Source organism: Schistocerca gregaria, chromosome X (assembly GCF_023897955.1).
Source record: "Schistocerca gregaria isolate iqSchGreg1 chromosome X, iqSchGreg1.2, whole genome shotgun sequence".
Taxonomy (NCBI): Eukaryota; Metazoa; Arthropoda; class Insecta; order Orthoptera; family Acrididae; genus Schistocerca; species Schistocerca gregaria.
Genome location: NC_064931.1, coordinates 334,433,087 through 334,456,704, shown reverse-complemented (window position 1 = coordinate 334,456,704; position 23,618 = coordinate 334,433,087). Strand labels below are relative to the sequence as shown.

The 23,618-nt window shown below is 38.1% G+C and overlaps 1 protein-coding gene across 1 annotated transcript in view; it reads right to left on the bottom strand.

Annotated features, from left to right (window-relative positions):
- Positions 1 to 4,192: 4,192 nt before the first annotated feature.
- The window catches only part of LOC126298054 (soluble scavenger receptor cysteine-rich domain-containing protein SSC5D-like), a 113,580-nt gene continuing 94,154 nt past the window's right edge, over positions 4,193 to 23,618 (bottom strand). Inside the window, exons 2-3 of the mRNA XM_049989373.1 lie at positions 4,431 to 4,740; positions 4,193 to 4,318 (exon numbers count right to left, since the gene is read on the bottom strand). Coding sequence (XP_049845330.1) covers positions 4,193 to 4,318; positions 4,431 to 4,740 — 436 coding nt within the window. The remainder of the gene's footprint in view (positions 4,319 to 4,430; positions 4,741 to 23,618) is intronic.

Here is a 23,618-nt window from a genome sequence, read left to right as displayed (position 1 = left end):
TGCTGATTTTTCTGTTGCATGACAATGATGTCCTTGAGGCAAATCAACGCAAAAATCAACAGCGATGGGCAATTGCTTCAATGTATGCTGTGCAACAGTGGAATGCTTTACAGACTCATAGGGGTTGACAATAGCAAAATCAGAAAGCAATACTGAAGATTACTATTTATGTACTTCCACTTAAAAATTTCAGTAGTTTGTACAAATGAGACATGCTGCATTTATTGGAGACCAGATGGCAATCTCCCACACATTCCTCAAAAATGAAAAATGACTGCACAAGGTGTGATTGGGGCAGGCCATTCAAAATACAAAGGTCACTCATTTCACAGTGTACCCACATCCAAAGCAGTCTGTTGTAAATGTACAGGGTGTACAAAAACATGTATCAGAAAATTTAGAGATTTACTCTTGACACGAAAACATTAAAAATGTTCGTCTGAAAATCCTTCATTATGGGGGTATGAAAGGAATGATTCCTGGTCGTTTATTTTACCTCAAATATGCATTATTATTCACCATGTTTACAGTTGATCATAGCATTTGCTTTGTTATGACTGACTATTGTTTGTTCTGTTTTACAGTAACTTCCATCAAAAAACATCATAATGATTTATGCAGTGTCTGAAATGATGGTCATACACTAGATGTGTGGCCTAACAGATGGGAATGCAGAAACAGCATGTCCATTTTATGCTGAACAGTGCTATGAGAAGCAGTTACTTTGAGCAAGAACATTTTAATGACTTTACTAATTATTGTGGGAGACAGGCTCAACTGAGAAAAGAGTTGCAGATGGTGGGGGACTATGTCATAAATGGATGTGTGAGCTTGAAGAATGGTTTCCTCTTACTGTGGATGTAACTCCATCAACTAATACAATGAAAATCATAAAAAGGAGAGGTGTTAATCATCTGCACCAAATGCTGAGTGGTCAGTGTAGCTGACTGCCATACAGAGCACTCATGTTCGATTCTTAATACTGCCAGAGATTTTTCCTTGGGGGAGAACTGGAACATGGTGCAATCAGCCTCATGATTCTAATTGAGGAGCTACTTGGCTGACTAGTACCACCTCCAGGTCACAAAAACTGACAATAGGTGGGGGAACAGTGTGCTGACCTCACACCCCTCCATGTTGGATCCAATGATACCATTGGCAGAAGATGGTACGGATATCAGTAGGCAACAATGGGCCTGCCAGGGCCTGTCGGTAGAGTTTATGAAGGTGTTATTATATGGTGATCTGGAACATTCTGCATGAAAGTCTTCTGTCTCTACATCACCTTAATTGGCTGTAAGGATTAAATGAGGCAAACTTTTGGCCAAGAATAACCTTCTGTCAGTACATGATATGGCTGTGTGGTGTGTTTCTGCATTTATTCTTCTTATTTCAGTAAATCTCTCCTTAGATAAGTATCAACTGGACATCCTCCATATCTCCCTGCCCTGGCCATCCTCATACATTAGCGTTTAACTTCTCCCTCTCATCATATCTGTTAGCTATCTGAACCTACTTCTTCCTCTCCCTCTGTTTCCTTCTACTTTTTCCATCATGATTCTCTGTAGCAAATAATTTAAACATAACATGTGTCCCATCTGAGATGTTTTTCTTTTCTGTCCCATCCTCATGAAGTTCCTTGTCTCTTCCAACTTCCTCAGCACCTCCTCATTTCTTATTCTGTCAATCCATTTCACTTTCTTCATTCTTGTACATAAACACATTCAAAAACTTTGTTCTTTCTGTCTGACTGGACATGTTTCAGAACCATAAAACACCACAGTCCGCATGAATCTTTTGGCAAAACCTCTTCTTAAGTGTAATGGGGATGCATCTGGCTATCAACAAACCTTTCACTCCTTGAAAGTTGTCTTCTCATGGAGATTATGTAGCTCAGTTCCTCTATACAACTTCCACTGGAAGTTATCAAGCTTCCCAAATAATGGAATGACTGAACTTATTCCAATACATTCCATCTAGTGATATGTTAATCGTGTCATCTTCTTTCCTTGTTCTCATCGCTTTGGCCTTGCCAATATTCAGTTTCATTCCAAACTTTTTACCCACACTAAATTATTCCCCATCATTAACTGGAGCTCTTCCTCCATTTATGCTAGTACAGTCATACCATCACTGTACCTGATGGTTTTAGTGTTTCTCCTCCCTCTACAAATCCTTTTGATTTTTCCAAGGCCTTATTGATCAGTTTTTCAGCACATATCTTCAAAAGTGTCGATGGCATACAGCAACCCTGACTCACACCTCTTCCATTACATGCCTATTCAGTTTCAATTTCTTTCTGTCCCATAAAGAGCTGCTTTATTGATCTTCTATACTCCCAGTCTGTTCCAGTATCTTCCAGAATCTTCAACAGCATACAGTAGTCAGTTATGTTAGATAGTTTTTGCCATCTGAAAAAAACAAACATACATTTTTCTGTTCACTTCCAAAAATCATTCTGTAATACCCCCTTAACATTTCCTGATCACAACCAACTGGTTAAATGCACATCTGTTATTTACATGTGTTAGTTCAAACTGCCACCGTAGCTACTGTGCTGACATCTCTTATATACCATGAATAACCATACAGTGAATTGTCTCATGTCATTGATAAGATTCTGACTCTAGGGATGCGGATGTTGCTGTCAATGGTGACAGCGGCACAGCAACTGCTTCTGATAGTGGAAGTTCTGATGTTTGTTTGGGCAATGACAATGCTTCTTAGTTACTGCTGTTGTTTCTCATGATGGTTTTACCACAGCTGATGCTGGTTATTTCTCTGCTGTAGCAGTTGAAGGTGGTGGTTCTGCTGTTGCAGTTGGTGACGGTTGCTGTCCTATTTTTGTTTGTAGCTGGCATGTTAATGGTGGTTCTGCTATTTTAGGCACATTACTACATTTGTGAGCTACAATTAACGTTTCCAGAATCTGATAGCTTACCTGCAGTCAACAGGATCAACAAGAGTGATATATTCTCTTTTCCAGTCACATGAGTCATACGCATGTATCAGATTCCCAATAAACATCTATGAAAGGAGTAAATTCTATAGTGCATTCGGTGGAAAGTCAAATATTTTTATGCCAGACATAAAATTCCCATGGGTGAAGATTTATTTTCTCTTAATACAGGGTTGCTTATCACGTGCAATTTCTTTGGGTATGGGTGTTACAACTACCACAGAGAGTTCACTGGTCATGAGTCAGCAATCTAAAAAAAATCTATGAATCATTCAGATACTTGAGACTCGTAGTATACAGCATTGTAGCACCATCTGTCATGGAAACAACACAACAATGGATGGCTGATGTTTATTGTATTATTACACATGTGTCAGGGTGTTCTTTTTAATTTTGTCAAAATAAAGTGTTTCTCCAAATAACTTCTTGGTTGTATTAATGCTTGAAAATAACAGAAGAATAACCAACATTGATTTTGATAAAGAACAGAATTTCTTTTCTTAATGAGTGACTGGAAAGAACCACAAAATACTCAGTGAGAAGAAATAATATGTTGCTCAACTGTTTGCTCTACAACACAAAAATTCCATATATGAGGGTTGCCCAGAAAGTAATGAACTGCATTTTTTTTTCTCAGCTGAAAACAATGCTATGAATGTGAAACATTACGTATGTATTATTTGAAGTCTCCTGAGTGAGTGCACCAAGCTTCCATCACTTCCAACAGATAAAGTAGCTGCAGGACAGTTTCAAAATGGCATCTGTAGGTGATGTATGTTACAAGCAACTTGCCATCATTGAATTTCTCACTGCAGAGGAAGAAACTGTGGAGAGTATTCACAAATGCTTGTGCAAAGTCTATGGAGCATTTCCTGTGATAGAAGTACAGTTAGTCACTGGGCATGGAGGGTAAGGTCATCAGAAGGCAGTTCGGTGGAGCTCCATGATTTACAGTGGTCAGGGACACCATCCATGGCTGTCACACTTGACATGCTGCAGTGAGCTGATGCTGTTTTTCATGATGGCAGATGCCATTAAAGGATGCCTTCCCTTTTGATACTGTCCTCAAATCTACCTTAGTTTTTATCTTGATGAAGAAAATACATCTTATTCAGTCCTGAGAGCAAATCAGAAAGTGGTGTTACCCAAATTATTGTGAAACTGCAATGTACATCTACTCCAAAGGATGATTTTGTCAATAAATGAAAACAGTTACCTGTTGGCCCCTTGCTTCTAATTCATTGGCTTTGGTACTGGAGATTCTGGCATGAACTGTTGCTCCTGTGTAAACTTAATGTTTGGCTCTGACAGACTTACATTTGGCGGATCATTTTGTTTTGGAATCACACCTTTCTTCACCTGTAGATCATTTAACAAATTCATTATTTGTAATTGCAATGATAGTTGGCAATTCAAGCCTTCTCTCTAAGGCTGCAAGCAGAAAATTTGTTCAAGAAGCAAAAAATGTTACCTGCAGATCCCCTTTCTCCAATTCCATAATAGTTTGTAGCACTGGAGGTGTATACAACAATGGTTGCTGCTGCAAAAATGTGGTTTCAGTCTCTGAATTTGAAAGGTCATCACATTCTGGAGTCACAAATGGTTGTTTATGTAGATAATCTACTAAATGCTGCAGCTCATCCTGAAGTGCAATTTCTTGTCGTGTTAACTGTCTGCCTCTTCCCCTTTGGTAGTAACATCTTCTATACTGTGCTCCTCTCATTGTTCTTCGTGACTGGTACATTCTCAAATTCGCAACAAAATCTTTATAATTCTGTATGCTGCCAAAGAAAACAGTTTAATTAAGTTAATAGTTTATGCATCCACATTTCGTTTTATAAGACTGCCAGTTTAAAATTAGGAACCTCTACTATTCTACATCTATATGTATATCTATACTATGCAAAATACTATAAGCGGAAGAGATAGACTCCTTTTTTTCTAGCTTATTTCCAACTTTGTTCCTTTTTCATTCTTGTAATGGGTACAGGAGAAATGATTATGTATACTTTGTGTTACTAATCTACTTTTCTTGCAACAATCTGCATGTGTAAGAAGTAACTTTCTTGAGTAACCTAAAGTGGAATCACAACATAATCTCTCAGCAGGAAGAGCTGATGACGGGATGAGTTTCAGTGGAGGAATTATGAGGTAATGTAATTCATTCTTTAGAGAAATAGAATATAGAGAACTCACTTCACCAATTTTTGAATATTGCTCATCATTCTGGGACTATGATAATACAAATGGTTATCAGAGATTTATGTATCTTTGTGGTCTGAGGTGCTCTCCAGACACCTAACGATGTTAGCACATTTAGACGGAACTTTGGATTGGATATCTCTACAGAGTACCACCATTCTTCCCTGATTTGACTTGACCGTGTTGTTGGATTATTAATGGTACAATTGACAATAACAACTTCATTTTCATGTCTTATCATGCAGGGTTTGTGTAAGGACTGATAAAACATTTTCTAGATTTGTATGTGTTACTCACTCAGTTTTATTAGAATATAAGTAGCTTCACACCCTAATTTAAGTGTGAACTCAAATTGCTTGCATTACTCAATAAACAGGGGTTTTTGTAGCTAGTTCAGTATTGGTCTCACACAATCAAGAAATGTGCAAATATACACCCTAGTCAATGTGATAATTGTGGGATGTGTGGTGGGTAAAATTTTTATAGGGTTATTGAGGCCTGACAACAGTAAACATGTTCAAAGGGATGTAGGCTGCTGTAGTTATGCAGAAATGAAGAAGCCTGCATATGATAGACTAGAATGGAGAGCTTTTATCAAACTAATCTTTAGGCTGAAGACCACAACAACAACAACAACAACTGATCTGGAAAACAATATTTTATAAGCAAACTGTTTTATAGACTGACTAAAATTGCTCATTATCGTATCAGTAAATAGACGCCTACCATTTAACTTATGTACAAGTGAACATATGTGATAGTTATGTTTTACATCTCCAGGCATTGTTATTTTATAGAATACGTATGAAGTGGACAATGCTCCTTATAACTCTTCAAATATGTAATAAAATACTGCTTCATTTTCTTTTCCTTCCTGCTAAAATCACAACTTTAAAATATCTATACATTAATCAATTTTTATATCTAAAAACTAAGAAGATGTACCTTACAACCCACGGTTGCTTCATCAGGAAAGAGGGAAGGAGAGGGAAAGACGAAAGGATGTGGGTTTTAAGGGAGAGGGTAAGGAGTCATTCCAATCTGGGAGTGGAAAGATCTACCTTAGGGTGAAAAAAGGACAGGTACACACACACACACACACACACACACACACACACACACACACACACACACACACACACACACATATCCATCCACACATATAAAGACCAGCAGACATTTGTTAAGTTTTCTGCCTGCCCTGGTTGTTTTTATATTGTTTGAGATGTGGCTCATCTGTGCAACTAAATGAAAGGCTGTTTGTTTTGTGCCATACATGTTTCACTTCTTTTAATTATGGAGCATCTTTAGTACTGATTTTGTGATCTTATTGTTCCATATATATCATCCTGGAATTGTACTCAGTAGTCTGGCATAGACCAGGATGTCTGACTTTTGGTGTTTTTGAGTACATTTCACTCAAACACTTTCAATGTGTGTTGGTTGTCACAAACAGGACTCCAGGATGGCATATATGGCCTTTAAGACTACAAAATCACCACTGAAGATGCTTCATACATACAAAGATGTGAAATATGTGTGGCACAAAACAAATAGCCTCTCATTTAGCTGCATAGATAAACCACATTCCCAAGACTTAAGAAGTTAATCTGTTCAAAAAAGAATTTCCTCAATGGACATTCATAAGAGTAATGAATGAAGAGCCAAATGGAACTTTCAGCCACAGGTTGCAGCAAATGGCTTGGGCTTTAGTATATAGCCATGATGATGTTGATACTAAATGTAACTGTTTTATAAAAGAATTCTGTGCTCTTTTTGAAGAAATATTTCCCAAGAAATGGGTCAGAAACAGTGCTTCCAATTCTGTAAGTAAGCCTTGGATTACGAAAGGTATAAAACAGTCATGTAAAACCAAAAGGGAAACTTATGCTGCAATAAGATTCTGTAAATATGTAGAAAAATGGGAACACTATAGATTATACTGTAAAATTTTGAAGAAACTAATACAGAAATCAAAAGCCCTTTATTATGAGAAGAAAATAGATAATTCTAAAAATAAAATAAAAACAATTTGGAGCATTGTAAAAAAAGAAACAGGAAGAGATACAACAAGTAAAGAAGATGTAAATAAACGGTACCCTAGTAGATAACCCCAAAATGGTGGCTGAGATTTTTAATAAACACTTCCTATCAGTAACTCAACAGATTGGTTGCAAGCCCAATGTTGATGAAGCTGTAACTCTTTGTCAAACAGTATATTCAAACACAATTTCAGAAATGCACCTTAATCCTGTCACTGTAGAAGAAATTCAAAACATCATCATGTCTCTAAAAAGTACGAACTCTGCAGGGGTTGATAATATATCTCACAATTTATTGAAATATTCTTGTCGTGTGGATAAGGGACATTCTCTGTCATATTTTCAATGCTTCCCTTCAGAAAGGTGTTGTTCCCAGTAGACTTACGTATGCCATTGTGAAGTCCCTGTACAAAAAGGGCAATAAAGCTGAACTAACTATTGACCTACCTCTTTGCTGACAGCTTTCTCCAAAATTCTAGAAAAGCTAATACATGTAACAATAACTGATCATCTCGTGAAGAATGGAGTTCTCAGCAAGAGCCAATTTGGCTTTCAAAAGGGCCATTCAATAGAAGACGCAGTCTACGAATTTGCAAATGAAGTTCTAGAAACCCTTAATGAAAAAATGCTAGCACTTGGTGTCTTCTGTGATTTATCCAAATCATTTGACTGTGTTCATCACCAGATTCTCTTGCAAAAAGGAAAATTAGTAGGAATAAGTGGTGTTGCAGACAATTGGCTACAGTCATACCTCCAAGACAGAAAACAAAAAGTTGTCTTGAATAGCTCAGGTGGAGTATGTGAAACTTCCTCAGATTCTGAATGGAGTTCCATTACATGTGGAGTGCCTCAGGGCTCAATTCTTGGGCCACTATTATTCATGATTTTTATAAATGATCTACCATCATGCACAAGCCTGCTGTGTAAATTTACACTATTTGCTGATGATACCAGAAGTTTTATGAGCAGTAGAACACACAACAATCTTGAGGAACTCATTAATCACATACTCTCAGATGTGGTTAATTGGTTTAAGGTGAATGGTCTCTCATAAAATTCCAATAGGACCAGCTTTATTCAATTCTGTACAAAAACAGAAAAAGAGAGAGAGAGAGAAGTGTGACATGTGGTAATCAACCAATAGTAAGAATGGAAACAACAAAATTTCTTGGAGTGCACATTGACAAGAAACTGAACTGGTCTTCACATATTATTGATCTCTGTAAGAGGCTTAGTTCTGCTACCTATGCTTTACGGGTTGTCACTACATGTGTTGAACCTAACACTGCAAAAGTGGCATATTATGGCTATTTTCATTCTTTCATTGAGTACGGAATTATTTTTCGGGGAAACCAGCCATTAGGAAGGAAAGTGTTCATTGCACAGAAACGAGCTTTAAGAATTATATGTAGACTGCGCCCAAGAGACTCGTGTAGAAATAGTTTTCATAAACTTAAAATATAGACAACTACATGCCAATATATTTTTCCTCTCATGTGTTTTGTTTGCGCAAATACAGAGATATTTCAACCAAACAGTAATTAGCATGAGCATAACACACGGAGGAAGAATGACATACACAGCGAGCTCAGAAATTTGAGCTTGGCACAAAAGTGTGTCCACTACACTGGAGCAAAACTCTTCAATGCTCTTCCTCCTGAAATAGAGACAGAGATTCATAACAAGAGTAAGTTTAAGAAAAGACCAAAAATATTTATGCTAGAAAAAGCTTTTTACAGTCTAGATGAATTTTTAACTAAATAAATTGTACTATTTTAATATTATATAATACAAGTTGACATTATGACACTAAGAATGTTATTTAACCTGAGCTCTGTATCTGTGTGTGCTCTGTATCTGTTTTCTGTAGTGTTTTAATGAGTCTAAGAAAATATGTATTACTACCCAAAGAATTTACTGTATAGATTTTTATATAATTATGTACTCAAATTTCTGTATATGCTATAAGATTATCAGATTGTATTTGTAAAAAACTGACTCGTTCCACATCCTTGTGTATCCAACACAGTTGGACCTATGGAACATGAAATGAATTAAATCAAATCAAATCAAACTACATTGTTCCAGTCTCTTGCCAACGATATTTTTTGTACTAAGATATAACTATATAGCAGAAGCCTTGAGCTGTCGACAGGCACATACAATGACCATTGTGCATCTAGCCAGCACTATGTAGGGGCACAGGCTTATGTCTGTGTGTGTGTATATGTGAGTGTGTGCGTGTGTGTGTGTGTGTGTGTGTGTGTGTGTGTGTGTGTGTGTGTGTGTGTGTGTGTGTGTGTGTGTGTGTGTGTGAGCGTGCGTATGTGCGTGCTTGCGTGCATGTGTACATGCGTGTGTGTGTATTTGTACTCTAGCTTGAGAGAGATTGATTCCAAAAGCTAGCACGTTTTCTTTGTCTTCTGTATGTGCCTGTCAATGACTCAACATTTCTGCTATTCAGTCCATGGTCTCCTTTATTCCTAAATTGTTTACATTCTACCAGAACTTTACTGCCATTTATTACTACACTTCTAACTGATAATATCTCCTCATACATCATTGCATAATCAGTGACATATCTAACAGAGCAATTAAATGCCAAATCTCCACAATTACACTTCTTTACAGATTTTCATATAGCACAACTGCAGACCATGAGTTGATTTTTACATGGTTCTGTTTTAAGAAGTGAGCTGATTCTTAAGGTCATTTTACTCCCAGTAAGTGGTTAACTTTGAACTTAGGATATGAGCTAGAAATCTGCTACAAACAGGAGAGACTAATACATTTGATCTTTGAAGAACATCCATTGTTACTGCTGAAAGTGTTTCACTACAAGTTATTAAATCTGTCATAATGAAATATAGCTGTTACATTGTTATCATACTATTTGCCTGTAACTTCAGAATGAAAAAATAACTGTGTTTTAAGGCCACATTTCAGCTGTCACAGATCTGACACAGAAGCAATGCATGAAATATTTTAAATTATAATCATACTTATGTAATTTTTAACATTTTAACACAAAAGCTATGTCCACAAGCACTATTGTAAAATAATCTATAAGCAATGAAAGTTGTGTGGAATTTAAACTGCTTTTAGTCTTGTGCACTTTGTGCAGTGACTGATACAACAAGATTTTTACTCTTTAGCCAACAAATTGGAAGAACAATGCATGTGTAAGGCAGGTATCCAGATTAAAATCATAATCTTGCTCATAATTTCAATTTGTCATGAATGTTCAACAAGAAGTAATCCCTTCTGCATATTAGAAACAATATAGTGAATGATTTTCTCTTCAATGCAATCAATGCTCATGAGGAATTGCAATGATGACTAACAACACATGATTTAAGTCTGTAAAATAACAGCATGATCATTCTGTTAAGGTTAACTGTATCCTGCAGTTACAGTAATGTATGTCTATATGATACTTTTAAAATATTGATCCTTTCTCTTTATTCATTTCTGTGGCATGATTACAATAACATAATAAAATATTTTTAATGGTTTATGCAAATGCAGAGCACTAAATTCATAGATTAAGGAGTATTCTCTGATTGTAGAATATAATAATTATTCTACAGTGATCCAGCAGATGAGAATAAATGCTGGAATTATTGCAGAAATAACTGGATGAATATAACTGTAAATTACTGGAATTAAAATATTACTGCAACTAAACATAATTATATTAAATTATTTAACTTTCAACATCAATTAGTTATATAGTAAGCCCGCATGAAGGAGAAATAAAAATGAGTGACTGACTGGTAACTTCACATATTTTAGAGAAATTTCTTCCATCACTAGAAAGTTTCTGAACATGTGGATCATTGAACAATATAATCTGATGCAGAATTATTTTATATTGTTTTATTATTATTAATTACAAATGTTGGGGTAATACTCCCAATCAAGAAATCGAAAACATGCACGAGTATTGAGTCTTAATTCACAATTCTAAGCAGTTTTCTACAAGAACAGTACAATCTGATGCAGAGCATTCTGGTGAAAAAAATGCACCATTGTTGCTATATTTCTTCTTACAAACAACACCAGTCAGTTTTAGCCTGCAGGGCAGTTTCAGATAGCTCTGCTTACACATTTAAAAATGCATACAGTTTTGTTGTATGTATTTTAACATTGTATGCATAGTCTGAATTTATCCATTTTTATGCTTGGTACCAGCATTATAAACCAAAATTTCACTGAACTGTCATGGAGTCAATAAGTCCTAAATCAGTGGCAGATCTTATAACGAATCTTTTTTGTGATCTTCATTATTTCTGAAATGCCATAATAACTAGAAGAGAACAAAGAATTGTTAGATCAACACTGATATTTGTGAAAAATTTTGTTCAGTTTTGAGTTGAAAATTCTATTCAGGAGTTGAATTCATGTCAGACAATAAAGATGACACTACAGATTACTCTTCCTTATTTCACATTCTGGTGTGTATTTTGAACAGTATTCTCATCCTTACTGCTCAAGGTGTTGTTATGTTTAAAATGAACTTTCCTGGTATTGTTGATGAAGAGCACTAAAATTGTAAACTGTGAACAAAGAAATCTAAAGTTGTACTCTACTGATAGTCCTCCAGCATCAGGGATTTTAATTACTGGGGAAACATAAACTAATTAATAATTTCAGTTCACACTATATTTCACTGGAAAAATTTCAAATGTCGTTGTTACTCTTCACATTTGAATATCTTACACAAAGTGACAATGAACTGTTAGTGAAGACCAGAATACTCTTGCAAATATGACTGCAAATCTATAGTCTAGTTTACACTATAGCAATATTTATATTATCAGAAGATTTAGAGTTGCTTTTGCAAGATACTGCTGTGATTTTCTCCTGGACTGTTTGTTCCTATATTTAATAAGCAATTATCAAATTTTCTCCTTTTTATACATTCTACAACCTATTGTTTCAGCTACATGGCTTTTATTTGATCATGTATATCCATATTTTCTTTAACTTGAAAGGAAAATGATGTCTCTCCTCAGGTGATCTACAGTCGAATAAACTGGCAGATTTGTTTGTATTGGACAGAATATCATGAAGGAAAAGATAAAAAGAATGATATGGGAGAGAGAAAAAGTTGAAAGTCAACCCAAAACAAAGACTAATACATAGTGAAAACAGTAGATATTTAACAACTCATGTAAATATAGAGCTCCAAGTGAATTCAACAAGTACAATTTCATGTTAATGGATCATGTTTGTCCAGAAAAATGCTACAGAGAAGGACTGTAAACATTCAGCGCAGGTCCCTCTACAACATATCTAAACTTTCCAAATCCATGATTAACATATCTGATTGTCCCCTTGTCAGGTCCATTTAAGTCCGGCACTGTTAGAAACAACATGTTCATCAGCCGCAACACTATCCAACATAAGACTAAGTTTGTACAGACAAACAGTAGCAGTGGCCATCATTCACCTGTAGAGATGAAGCTGGATAATAATAACTGAGAACAACTCCACCATGTGGCAACTTTGTGTTTGCCACAATGTAAGGTCACATGACCAACTGGCAATATTGGCAGCTTTCATGCTGTAGGTGCCCTTACCAAATGTGGGCAAAGTCATGCATATCAGTACTTTGTGATCTCTTCCATTTGCACATCTTGCTGGGTTACTAAAACAGGGAAGCAGAAATTGAGCATGAAGTGAGACAGGATTTTAACCTATCCCAAATGTTACTCATCTGTTCATTGAGCAAGCTTTGAAGAAAACCAAGGGGAAATCTGAAAATGGAATTAAAGTTCTGGGAGGGGAAAAAAAGAAAAGAAAAAAATGAGATTTGCTGATGGTGTTGTAATTAGATCAGAGGTAGCAAATGAACGCCATCGAGAAAGTCTTGAAAAGAGACTAGAGGATGAACATCCACAACAGCAAAAGAGGAGTAATATAACTTTGTTAAATTAAGTCAGGTGATTCTGAGAGAATTAGAATAAGAAAGGAGGCATTAAAAGAAGAAGGTGAATTTTGCTATTTATCCACCAAAATAACTGGTGACAGTCAAAGCAGAGGCGATATAAAATGATGACGGGCAATAAAAAGAAAATATTTCTGAAAAGAGAAATTTGTTAATAATGAATATAAATTCATATGTTAGGAAGTCTGTTCTAAATATATTTCTCTGCGGCATAGCCTTTTACAGAAGTGAAACAAAGACGAAAAACAGTTTAAACAAGAAGAGAATAGAAGCTTTTAGAATGTGATGTTACAGAAGAATTCTGAAGATCAGATGGGAAGACTGAATAACCGATAAAGAGTTACAGAATCAAATTGGGGAAAAAAAGAAATTTATGGCACAACCTAATGTAAGAAGTGATTGATTGATAGAAGAAACCTGCAGCACCAAGGAATTGTCAGTTTAATAATGGAAGGTAATATAGGTGATAAAAACTGTAGAGGGGGACCAAGGCTTGAATGCAGTAAGTAGATTTAAACTGATCTAGTTTATAGTAGTTATGCAGAGACGAAGAGACTTGCACAGGGTAGATTACCATGGAGAGCTGCAGCAAACCAGTTTTTGGACTGTAGACCACAACAAAAACTATGTAACTTAAGAATATTTCATTTATCTTGTTTGTTTCCAGCATAACAAGAGCATGTTATACACATGAAATGATAATCTTCTGTTCATTTACTCATTTTATTTCATCACAATCATACAAACTTTAAGGGGTGCCAAAGTGTTAACACTGACAAATCCTGTAAATTGCCTTCGTTGTGTAGTAGTTTCTCAACAAGTGTCACACTAGGGCACAATCAAATACATTTAAGATTATTCACAAACATCTTGTAGATCTTGCTTCATGATAAACAGCTGTCTCCATACTGTGCTCGCATTATTGTCCTTGCATTTACCAAATAATATGTGCCGGTTTAACACCTTCCACAAACAAAAAGTGAATCACTACCCTCATTTCTTCCTTGGTGCAGGTAGTCTACTAAGGTGCCATGTTTCACAGTCTGCTACAACATGATGACTAATATGGGAATAAGAGTGGCATGCTGTACAGAATTGTTGCAGACAATGATACTTCAGCCCTGGATGCTAGCAGTGTTACCAAGCCGCATGGTGAGAAATTTCTGATGTCCCCTCGTAGAGCACTGAACTTACGGCAAACCAAAATTGAGAAGAGAGAGAGAGAGAGAGAGAGAGAGAGAGAGAGAGAGAGAGAGAGAGAGAGAGAGAGCAGAAAGACAAATTTTGGTTCACAAGTTACATTCATAAATTACAAGCAAAAGGCAACATAATTTAAATGGCAGAAACTCTCCATAAATGTTGTAGGAGAATATAAACACTTTGGGCTCAGTGCAATAGTGTGGCAAGACAATGTAGTATGGATTCGACAAGTCATTGGAAGTCCCCTGCAGAAATGTTGAGCCATGCTGCCTATACAGCCGTCCATAAACGTAGAAGTATTGTCAGTGTGTCATTATGTGCACCAATTGACCTCTCAGTAATGTTCCATGGGATTCATTTTGAGTGATCTGGGTGGAATACCATTCATTTGTATTGTCTAGAATGTTTTTCAAACCAGTTGCACGGTTGTGGCCCAGTGATATGGTGCAGCTCGCATGGTCACAAGCCCAGTAGAGGCACTGCAGGTGATGTTATGCTGATAGAGAAGGCATCAGTCATCTGTGACCGTAGCCCAGTAATGCCAGTTTCCACAGATCAGCCCATACCAAAGTAGTGAATGGATATATGCACAATATTTCTGAATCACTGTTGACATTTTGCTTATTATATGAAGAGCATAACAAGATTTGAAAGATTTTTTCAGGGGATGTCACATGACAGTCCCTTTTTAAATTTTTTGTTATTATATTCCTAGAACTTTAGATTCAATAACTGATTTAAATAATGTATTGTCAAGGCATTGTCTGTGGCTTCCTCTTTGTACAAGGAGATGATCACAGCGATCTTGAAAATATTGGAAATTGTACTGATGGAAAAGCGATTGTTAGTGATAATCTGTGCAACAGAGGTTCTACAATATAATGAACTTGTCACTTTATAATACTATCTGGAACACCATCCAAACTACATGAAAACTGATTTAGTAGGCTCATTATCAATATGAGCTTGTCTATCTGAGAAAAATTGATCCTCTGGGGGTTTTCAGAATGATGTATATTACAAGTTACAAAGTTATTTAGGATAAGATAATTCACAATTTCGCTAAATAATTCATTAAAATATTAGTTACTGAATTATATGAGATATCGCGCATTTTGTACATATTTCAGATTTGATGATATTCCATGTCACAAATATATTTCTTTTTTTTATTTGGAGATGTACTCATTATTCTCCTTTTATACATCTTTAATAACTTTGTTGTACGTCTTATTGTACTAACTGATGATATTTTGCTTTTCTAATGATACATGATTTTGTTTGTATGTAAATGCAGCAGTCTTCTCTTTTCACTAAAGATATTTATTCCCTACACGTGCATCAGATTGTGCTTCCAATATGTGATGCTTGGACAACAACAGTTTGCTCATTTTGGCCAACTCTGCCGTTGTTATGCGTAAAAAAAAAAAAAAAAAAAAAAAAGGAAAGGCGAAACGTAATATGTGGGATAAAGGTTTGTTAATAAAATGACAAATGTATCCTCCATGTGAAGTTACTCTGAACTGAAGATATATTGATATGACTGATATAATTGTTTCATGGTCAATAGAGACTGTAACCTCAGCACTGCTACACCTTAAAAAAAAGCAGAATACAATAATGAGGCCAACTGAAAGTTGTGGTACCAGCCGTCAGCTTAGACCTGTGACGTCGTCATGATGGCGAACAGACCTATTTCAAGAATATAACAATGACGTAATTCATCACACCCGCGAAGAAACATAAACAGATCTAACACAGTAAATATTTAACTCCAGCAATAAAATGAAACTAACAGGACAAGCACGGGAAGTAGGGTATTTTGGGTGCTGTAAAACTAAATACACGACAATAAGAACAAGGACACAATTTCTAAACAAATATCATCCCAAAAAATCAAGCAAACAATGTTCTCAACATTCAACACAAGTATGCAAAAACGAAAACCATTGGTATAGTAAATTTCACTTGACTTAGATGTAGCTCAAACGGAACCATTGATACCTAAAACCCACACTCAACCCGAAAAATCTGTAGCGAAAGTTTCATTTGACTTATTATGAGAGAAGCTAAATATGACAAGAAAGACTTGCAACAATATTCCCATCTCTCTCTTACTGAAGAAGCTGTCGAGACTTCAATATGCATATATAAATCTGAGGTACACGAGTGTATTTCATCTCTTCCTGCAAAAGATTAATAAATACCATGCAAGTACCTCCGATATTTTTGTCATTTTCCCTCCTCTAAGTGATTCTGAGAGAATTTATATTTTTAGTAACGAGATGTTTTCCTGTGACAGGGTCAGTTGCGTCGTAATTTGGTAAAACTATAACGTATGCAACACCACTATTTGTCTTACCTTAAGTGGCTGGTTATAATGTGATAAAGGGACACGTCTCTTGCAATTTTGGTTGAGATGGATTGATTTGTAGTGTAGCCCGAGGTCTAGGTTCGGTTGGATGGTGATAATTTCGTTCTGAGTTGGCAAAGCCAACGGACGTGAACGTCAAAGTACAAGTTGTGTTTACAGATCCACTTGTAGCGTATCCTAATGTTTACCTTCGCGTCATATTTTTAAATACACTGTCATATTTAACGCATTATTTGTACTAAAAATTAAAATTTCAAGATAACTTCAGAAAACATGTATTGGATAATTGACAAGTCTTCGATGATTACATCGATGCATGTTATGTACTTATACCATACATGAACTACGAAAAATGCATGGTACTCGATTTAAATCTCTTGAAACAAGGCTAGCTTTCCTATATTCGATTAAAGGTTTCCTATATTCGAATAAACGTTTGCAGAAATCTGAAATTGATTTGTTTCATGTCGCTCGACATGGTTCCGCAACGTCGGCTGCCTCACAACACTATTGTTTGCTTGTACAAGCATGCGCATTGTCGGTACACACACTCAAGTAAGTGCTAGTGGGTATTCTTGCACGATCTTCCGTGACTGAAAATCGATCAAGCCTCAAACAATTTGGACGTTTAACCCTAGTGCAATAGTACCTTACGTGCGATTAAGCAAGCTTGTACGAAGTGCTTGATCATGCATGCTTTCAATCTTGTTGTTACGGTAGCCGACAGTTCAAGATAAAACACTTACAGCCCAAATTGCCTACGAGCAAATTTGCATTATTTTGCAAGGTTGTCCCAACAATAGCTCAAATACAGACCGCTAACACATGCTATACAAGTAACTTGTCACAAAAAGCGAGAGATTATAAGGTTTTACAACCGGCCACTGGGATCAGTGGCATGTATTGAGAAATAAAACTGGATGTTAAATATGGGGAACAGAAACACAATATTGTTTTACTACGCCTCCGGTAATGGAAACTGACATTAAATTACTTTTGAAAACCAAAAGTAAACTAGATATTCGAATATAACTTACCTAATACGCAACTCCACAAATGGCTGAAGTACGCAATAGAGTATCTGGCGTTTTATCGAGTGTTAATTGCAGCAGCAAACCAAAGAAGAATCTGAATAATTCGTCTTGCCGCTATGTGTCACTTCTCACTCATCTGCGGTCAGAGTGTCTTCAGCAGTATCGATTTCGTTTGTAACCACCAACGTTTGCGATCAAAAATTAGTTCAATACATAATGAGCAACAGCGCGAATGTACCTATTTTTAATTTCTCATTTTTGTTCGATCCGATACTTAACTGTTGGCGAATCTGTCAATTCGCAAAGCTATTGTTCTACTTCAGTTTCATTAAACATTTAATATCCTGTCCCCTTCTACAGTCAATTTTAACTGCACTTCGGCAAATTCGCGAGAGGGTGGCAGGGGGTTATTGCCTCCTCCACACCTCACCGTAATTCGCGGAGAAACGCACCCCCACCCCTACAGGTGAACCTAACAGAAGGAAAATGTGCGCGCAGTTGACACATAAAGATAAATTTATTATCAAACGTAAGTAATCTGTTATAGCATATCTTTTTCTGGAATTTGGCATGGGGAAGGCCTTAAAATTGAAATTTATTCTAGAGTGGGGTGGGGGTGGAGGGCAAGAATAAACGATTTAAAAATAGCCAGTGGCTCTAACAATGGGATTCACGCAACAACTACGTAAGGCAGAGAAGATGGCGTAATGTAGCAAGCAGAGCCATTCTGTGTTCGTGCCGTTGAACGGGAGCAATAGAGCTGCTTACAGTCGTTCGACTGATCAGTGTTCTCTCGGAGACGCCATTTCTAGCTCGCAATAATGATGGCTATCTACAGAGAGGGTAGTCGTAGTGGCAGTTGACCATACGGATATAGGCCTAAAAGATGCAAAATTCAATTCTGGGTCTGTAGAAGTTTGCCACCGCCCTCAGTGACTCAAAGTTTTGACACTGCATTTGCCTGATGAAGTGTTGTTGCCTATGTGAATAGAATATTAATTGATTAATAACAGTAATTTTAGACAGTGGAGAAAAGAACAGCAATTGACTGCGAAATCGATCGTTTTTAAAGTCTGTTTTCTTCTACTCATTGCGTTATGTTACAAAAATTTTAATTTAATGTCATATACCTTGCAACAAATATGTGCCACGTTTAAAGATGACTGTCTCCATAATGCGCATTCACTAACCCAGGCAGCTGATAGGAACTAAGCACAGACGCCCGTGATTTGTCAAAACTGGAAGACACACAATAATACCCCTTCTCACATCTTTCTAGCCTCGCAGTTGCCGCACTACGTACCCCTCTCCCCCTGAGACAAGGGAGCAACTTTATTTAGTTCACAGTTGAATTCACCAATGTCAACTAAAATTAAGTACGTCTTAAAATATACTCTGCCTGTATTCTTTTTTTCACTGAGCAGGAAAACTACGCTGCTTAGCTTTTACGTTAGTTGATGTTTTCTGATTTGGCTGTTAGTGCTGGGTGCAAATTATTACGAGGGGCGTTCGACAAGTAATGCATCTCATTTTTTCCTCCCTTACTGGAAGGGCCTATATGCCCGCACTCTACTGTCGACGTCGCAGCCAATGTCTTGCTGCATCAATAACCACCTAGTCACTCACATACTCCTTCCTGCGGAGCGCATCCTTCCTCGGCCCAAAGAGATGGAAATCGGAAGGAGCGAGATCCGAGCTGTAGAGCGGATGATGGAGAACAGTTCAGTCAAGTTTTGTAAGCTCTTCTCTGGTGCGCAGACGTGTGTGAGGTCTTGTGTTGTCATGGAGAAGGAGAAATTCATTTGCATATTTGTAGCGACGAACACGCTAAAGCTGTTTCTTCAGTTTCCTGAGGGCCGGCCAGCACACAGGCGAATGGACAGGTGTGAGCGACCTTGTTGCGATGATGACAGAGGTCCCGCCCAACGACTCACCGGCTTTTGTTCACTGCCAGGTCTCTGAAAACATTCTGTGAGCGCCTAGGAATGTCTGCGATGCTCTGGTTAGAAAGCACCTCCGTTACAGACGCCATTTTGAAGGTTCTGCATACAGCCACTATCTATCGGAACTTCGTGGAACCACAGGGGTTGAGGCGGGAATATTCCACAATGTCTCATAACAAATTGTGCATATTTTCAACATGCTGCTGACAACCGCAGACTGCACGAACACTTGATTCGTGCCTTTGCTCATCCCTGTAGTTTGATGACCACTGCTGTAGAATTAAGCTTTCATTCTGCAGAGGAGTGCGCCAGTTCTGGGAAGACTGAAATGGTATGCCGAACTGAGACTGTAACCTGGAAACTATTATTCTGCTAGCGAGTTTCAAAAAATCTGCGGAGCGATACATTCGTTCTGGAAACCTTTGGCTAAACCCTATCCCACAGCACCCTTTCTTACAGTGGTGCTAGACCAACAAGTAGTGCACGATAAATTCTGTGAAGTGTTGAAGGATAGAGAGATGTACTGGCGTGAGTAAAGCCGTATGGCGTTGTCGGCCGGAAGACCCTATCTGGGAAGTTCGGAGGACAACACAGTCACTGCCCCAAGAGGAGAAAGTCGCCGAGCAGGTCGGGAATCGAACCAGGGGCCCAGTGATTGTGAATAAGTAATGGTGTCCAGAAGACAAATAGCTGCTGCCAACGCAGTGAAGGCGAGGTGTAAGGCGTGGTCAGATAGCTCAGTCTAATTCACAGTCAGGCACAAAGTTTTAATATACCGGGATGGCTCAAAACAATATTATACACTGACAAAGACATCCACAAAGAGGGGGGGGGGGACAAGAGGGGGCACATGCAGCACCCCTCCCCTCCCCCTAGCACCCACCAGCAAGCTGGGATTTTGAGTACAGAGTTTTCACTAATTACAAAATTCTCATACACTTCCAGGAATGATTTCCGGTAAGTCCGCTAAGCCTCTCATGTAACTAGTTGTAGCATAACGTCGTTGATTGACAATGTATATAATATTGTTTAGTTATTTATGGCAGTGTATGGAATAAAGTTTATTTATTTACTTAAAGAATTCATACGGAAATCGATTGCTGTGTATGGAATATTGTTTAAACAATTTAGACGATGTGTAGAATATTGTTTAGTTATTTATGGCAGTGTTTGGAATATAGTTTATTTATTTATTTAAAGAGTTTTTCAGGAAATCGATCACCACCCCTGCCACCCCATCCCTGTCCTACAGCCCCTCCCCCTCACCTATCCCGCCGGCCGCTGGTGGCCGAGCAGTTCTGGCGCTACAGTCTGGAACCGCGACCGCTACGGTCGCAGGTTCGAATACTGCCTCGGGCATGGATGTGTGTGTTGTCCTTAGGTTAGTTAGGTTTAAGTAGTTCTTAGTTCTAGGGGACTTATGACCTCAGCAGTTGAGTCCCATAGTGCTCAGAGCCATTTGAACCATCTCCTGTCCCCCTCCCCTCCTCTACCTGGAAATTGGCGGATCTCCGGTGGAGAGGAAAGATCTCACGAACGGAAATTCGAGGGTATATTGTTCTTTTATATAAAAAAAAATCAGTTTGTGGGGTTTGGATTTCACTTGCTCATTAGTCTCTGCTGTTTGGAAAGATGCAGGTCTTGTGAGAAGTAATTACATCCATTGCATTTCTTTTCTATTCCAATTGCGGAAGGACACCGTCATGAAACACAAATCACATGTAATTACACACACTTAAAAATCACTCGATCGCAAAGCACGCACCACGCACCATCCCCTGCCCACTGGAGCACACAGGATGCTACCGCACACACTCCCAAGAATTGGGATGCACCGGCAGCCCCTGTAAAGTGGCGACGCTGCCTTCGGCTGCCAAACCACGTGCAGGTGCCAGTTTGGCTCCTCCAAGTATGAGAGGGTGGCATCCCTTTGATACATGACACCAAAGAAACAGCTGTCGAAATACGTGTTCACCTAGGCACCGTTGCTGGAGAGATTATGCAGAGCTGTGGGTCCAGCGCTGAGAGAGATGTCCATTACTTGTCACTCCCTTCCTGGAATACGTCAAGCGCTGCAGAAATAGTTAACCGTCGCTTTTGTAGGAGCTTTCGTGATGTCTCAGCTTGTCTGCATGTAAACTCTTTCCCTAACAGGACCTGTTCACGAAAATAGCCCAGAATAACACCGAATGCATTTTTCCCGATGGTTCTAACGAGACACCACGTGTTTTCTTCCTGGAAATCGTGACGTCTCAGAAACGGTAAACGTTCTCACCGCTAAAAGCCCTCATCATGTCTGCGCATGCTCGCCAAAACACCATTAATCTTAAAAGCATTCTTGTTGTTTGGAAAGAGAGCACTGTCTAAGCACAGACGGGAGAATTGGAACAATTACGCAAACAGAATTCGAAGCATTGTCGCACAGAAGAGAAAAATGGCTGGAATTTTCGGCGTCCTACGGCTACTGGTCTGGAGATGTCCTAGTGCCACAGTGGCGGATGAGTGATGGCACCCCCACCAGAGATGAATGGTCTGCTTCAGCTTGTCTTTGAACACTTTCTTTCTCAGAATTTACCATGTATACCTTGCCTCCAGTTTGTTCAAATTATTTTGGTAGAACCACAATTAAAATTAGGAATGCTGCCGCAGTTGACACTGAGAAATGTACTAGGTATGTCTACTCTTTATGACCATGGTTCTGGAATTAATCTCAGTATCCATAGCGCACATAATTTACCATGTAAAAAAAAAAAAACCTTTCATTCCCCTTACGACTATCAACGTGCTGAATCTGTATGTCCCACATGATAGGACACAAACTCATTTTCTCTGGTCAGGCCACAACACACGCTGCAGTAACATTGCATTGCAATATATACACATTTAACACAAACAGTGCAGTTATCTTTTATATCTGTACAGTATCCGAAAAAATTATGGTATGCCTACACTCACACCAGCTATATGTCTCGATTTTCCTCAGTCCTAGGAAATTATCCGATAAAGTCTTCGAATCAGCGCTTCTGGAAGGTGCTGCATCCTTCCAAGTTTCTCTCAAACAAGTGTTATGTAATTAACGTAGTATTAAGAAAAACAGTCTTAATCGCGTTTTTTAAAATTTATTTAGTGCCGACCGGTTTCAGCCCATCGCAGGGGCCATCTTCAGGGCGAACATGCCGCTGGTCGACTGCTGGTCGCGTCACTTCTACCAAGGTGTGGCAGGAGACATCTTGGTAGACGTGACGCCACCAGCAGTCGACCAGCGGCATGTTCGCCCTGAATATGGCCCCTGCGATGGCCTGAAACTGGTCGGCACTATATAAATAAAAAACGCCATTAAGACTGTTTTCTTACTACCAAGTTAATTTTATTTCAATCGCTTTACTCTACAATGTAATAAAAAATTGGGGTTCCTATTTAAAGAAACGCAGTTGATATCCGTTTGACCTATGGCAGCGCCATCTAGCGGGAAAACCATAGCGCCATCTAGTTTTCCCCTTCAAGCTAGACAAGTTTCGTTCTTTCTAGTTTTTTCGTTTGACGCTTATTTCATGAGATATTTGGCCCAGTCACGATCAATGGACCAGACCGCCATGTCAGGATTTGTGTCAGTGCATTCCAGCATTCCATGCATAGCTTCCACCACACACACAATTTTCCCCTGACTAAGAAATCATTGTGAGCCATTGAGTAACTAGGCATTTATCCTGTGTTTGAAGACATTTGCGTGAAAACTCGAAAAAAACAAAAACAAAAAAACCAGAGGAAACTGAAATTTCCACTCGTGAATGCCGATGTCGGCGATATAACAGATTCCTAATCATCTTCATAGTTTGCAAAGTCAACTAAGGTGGTTCAAATGGCTCTGAGCACTATGGGACTCAACTGCTGTGGTCATTAGTCCCCTAGAA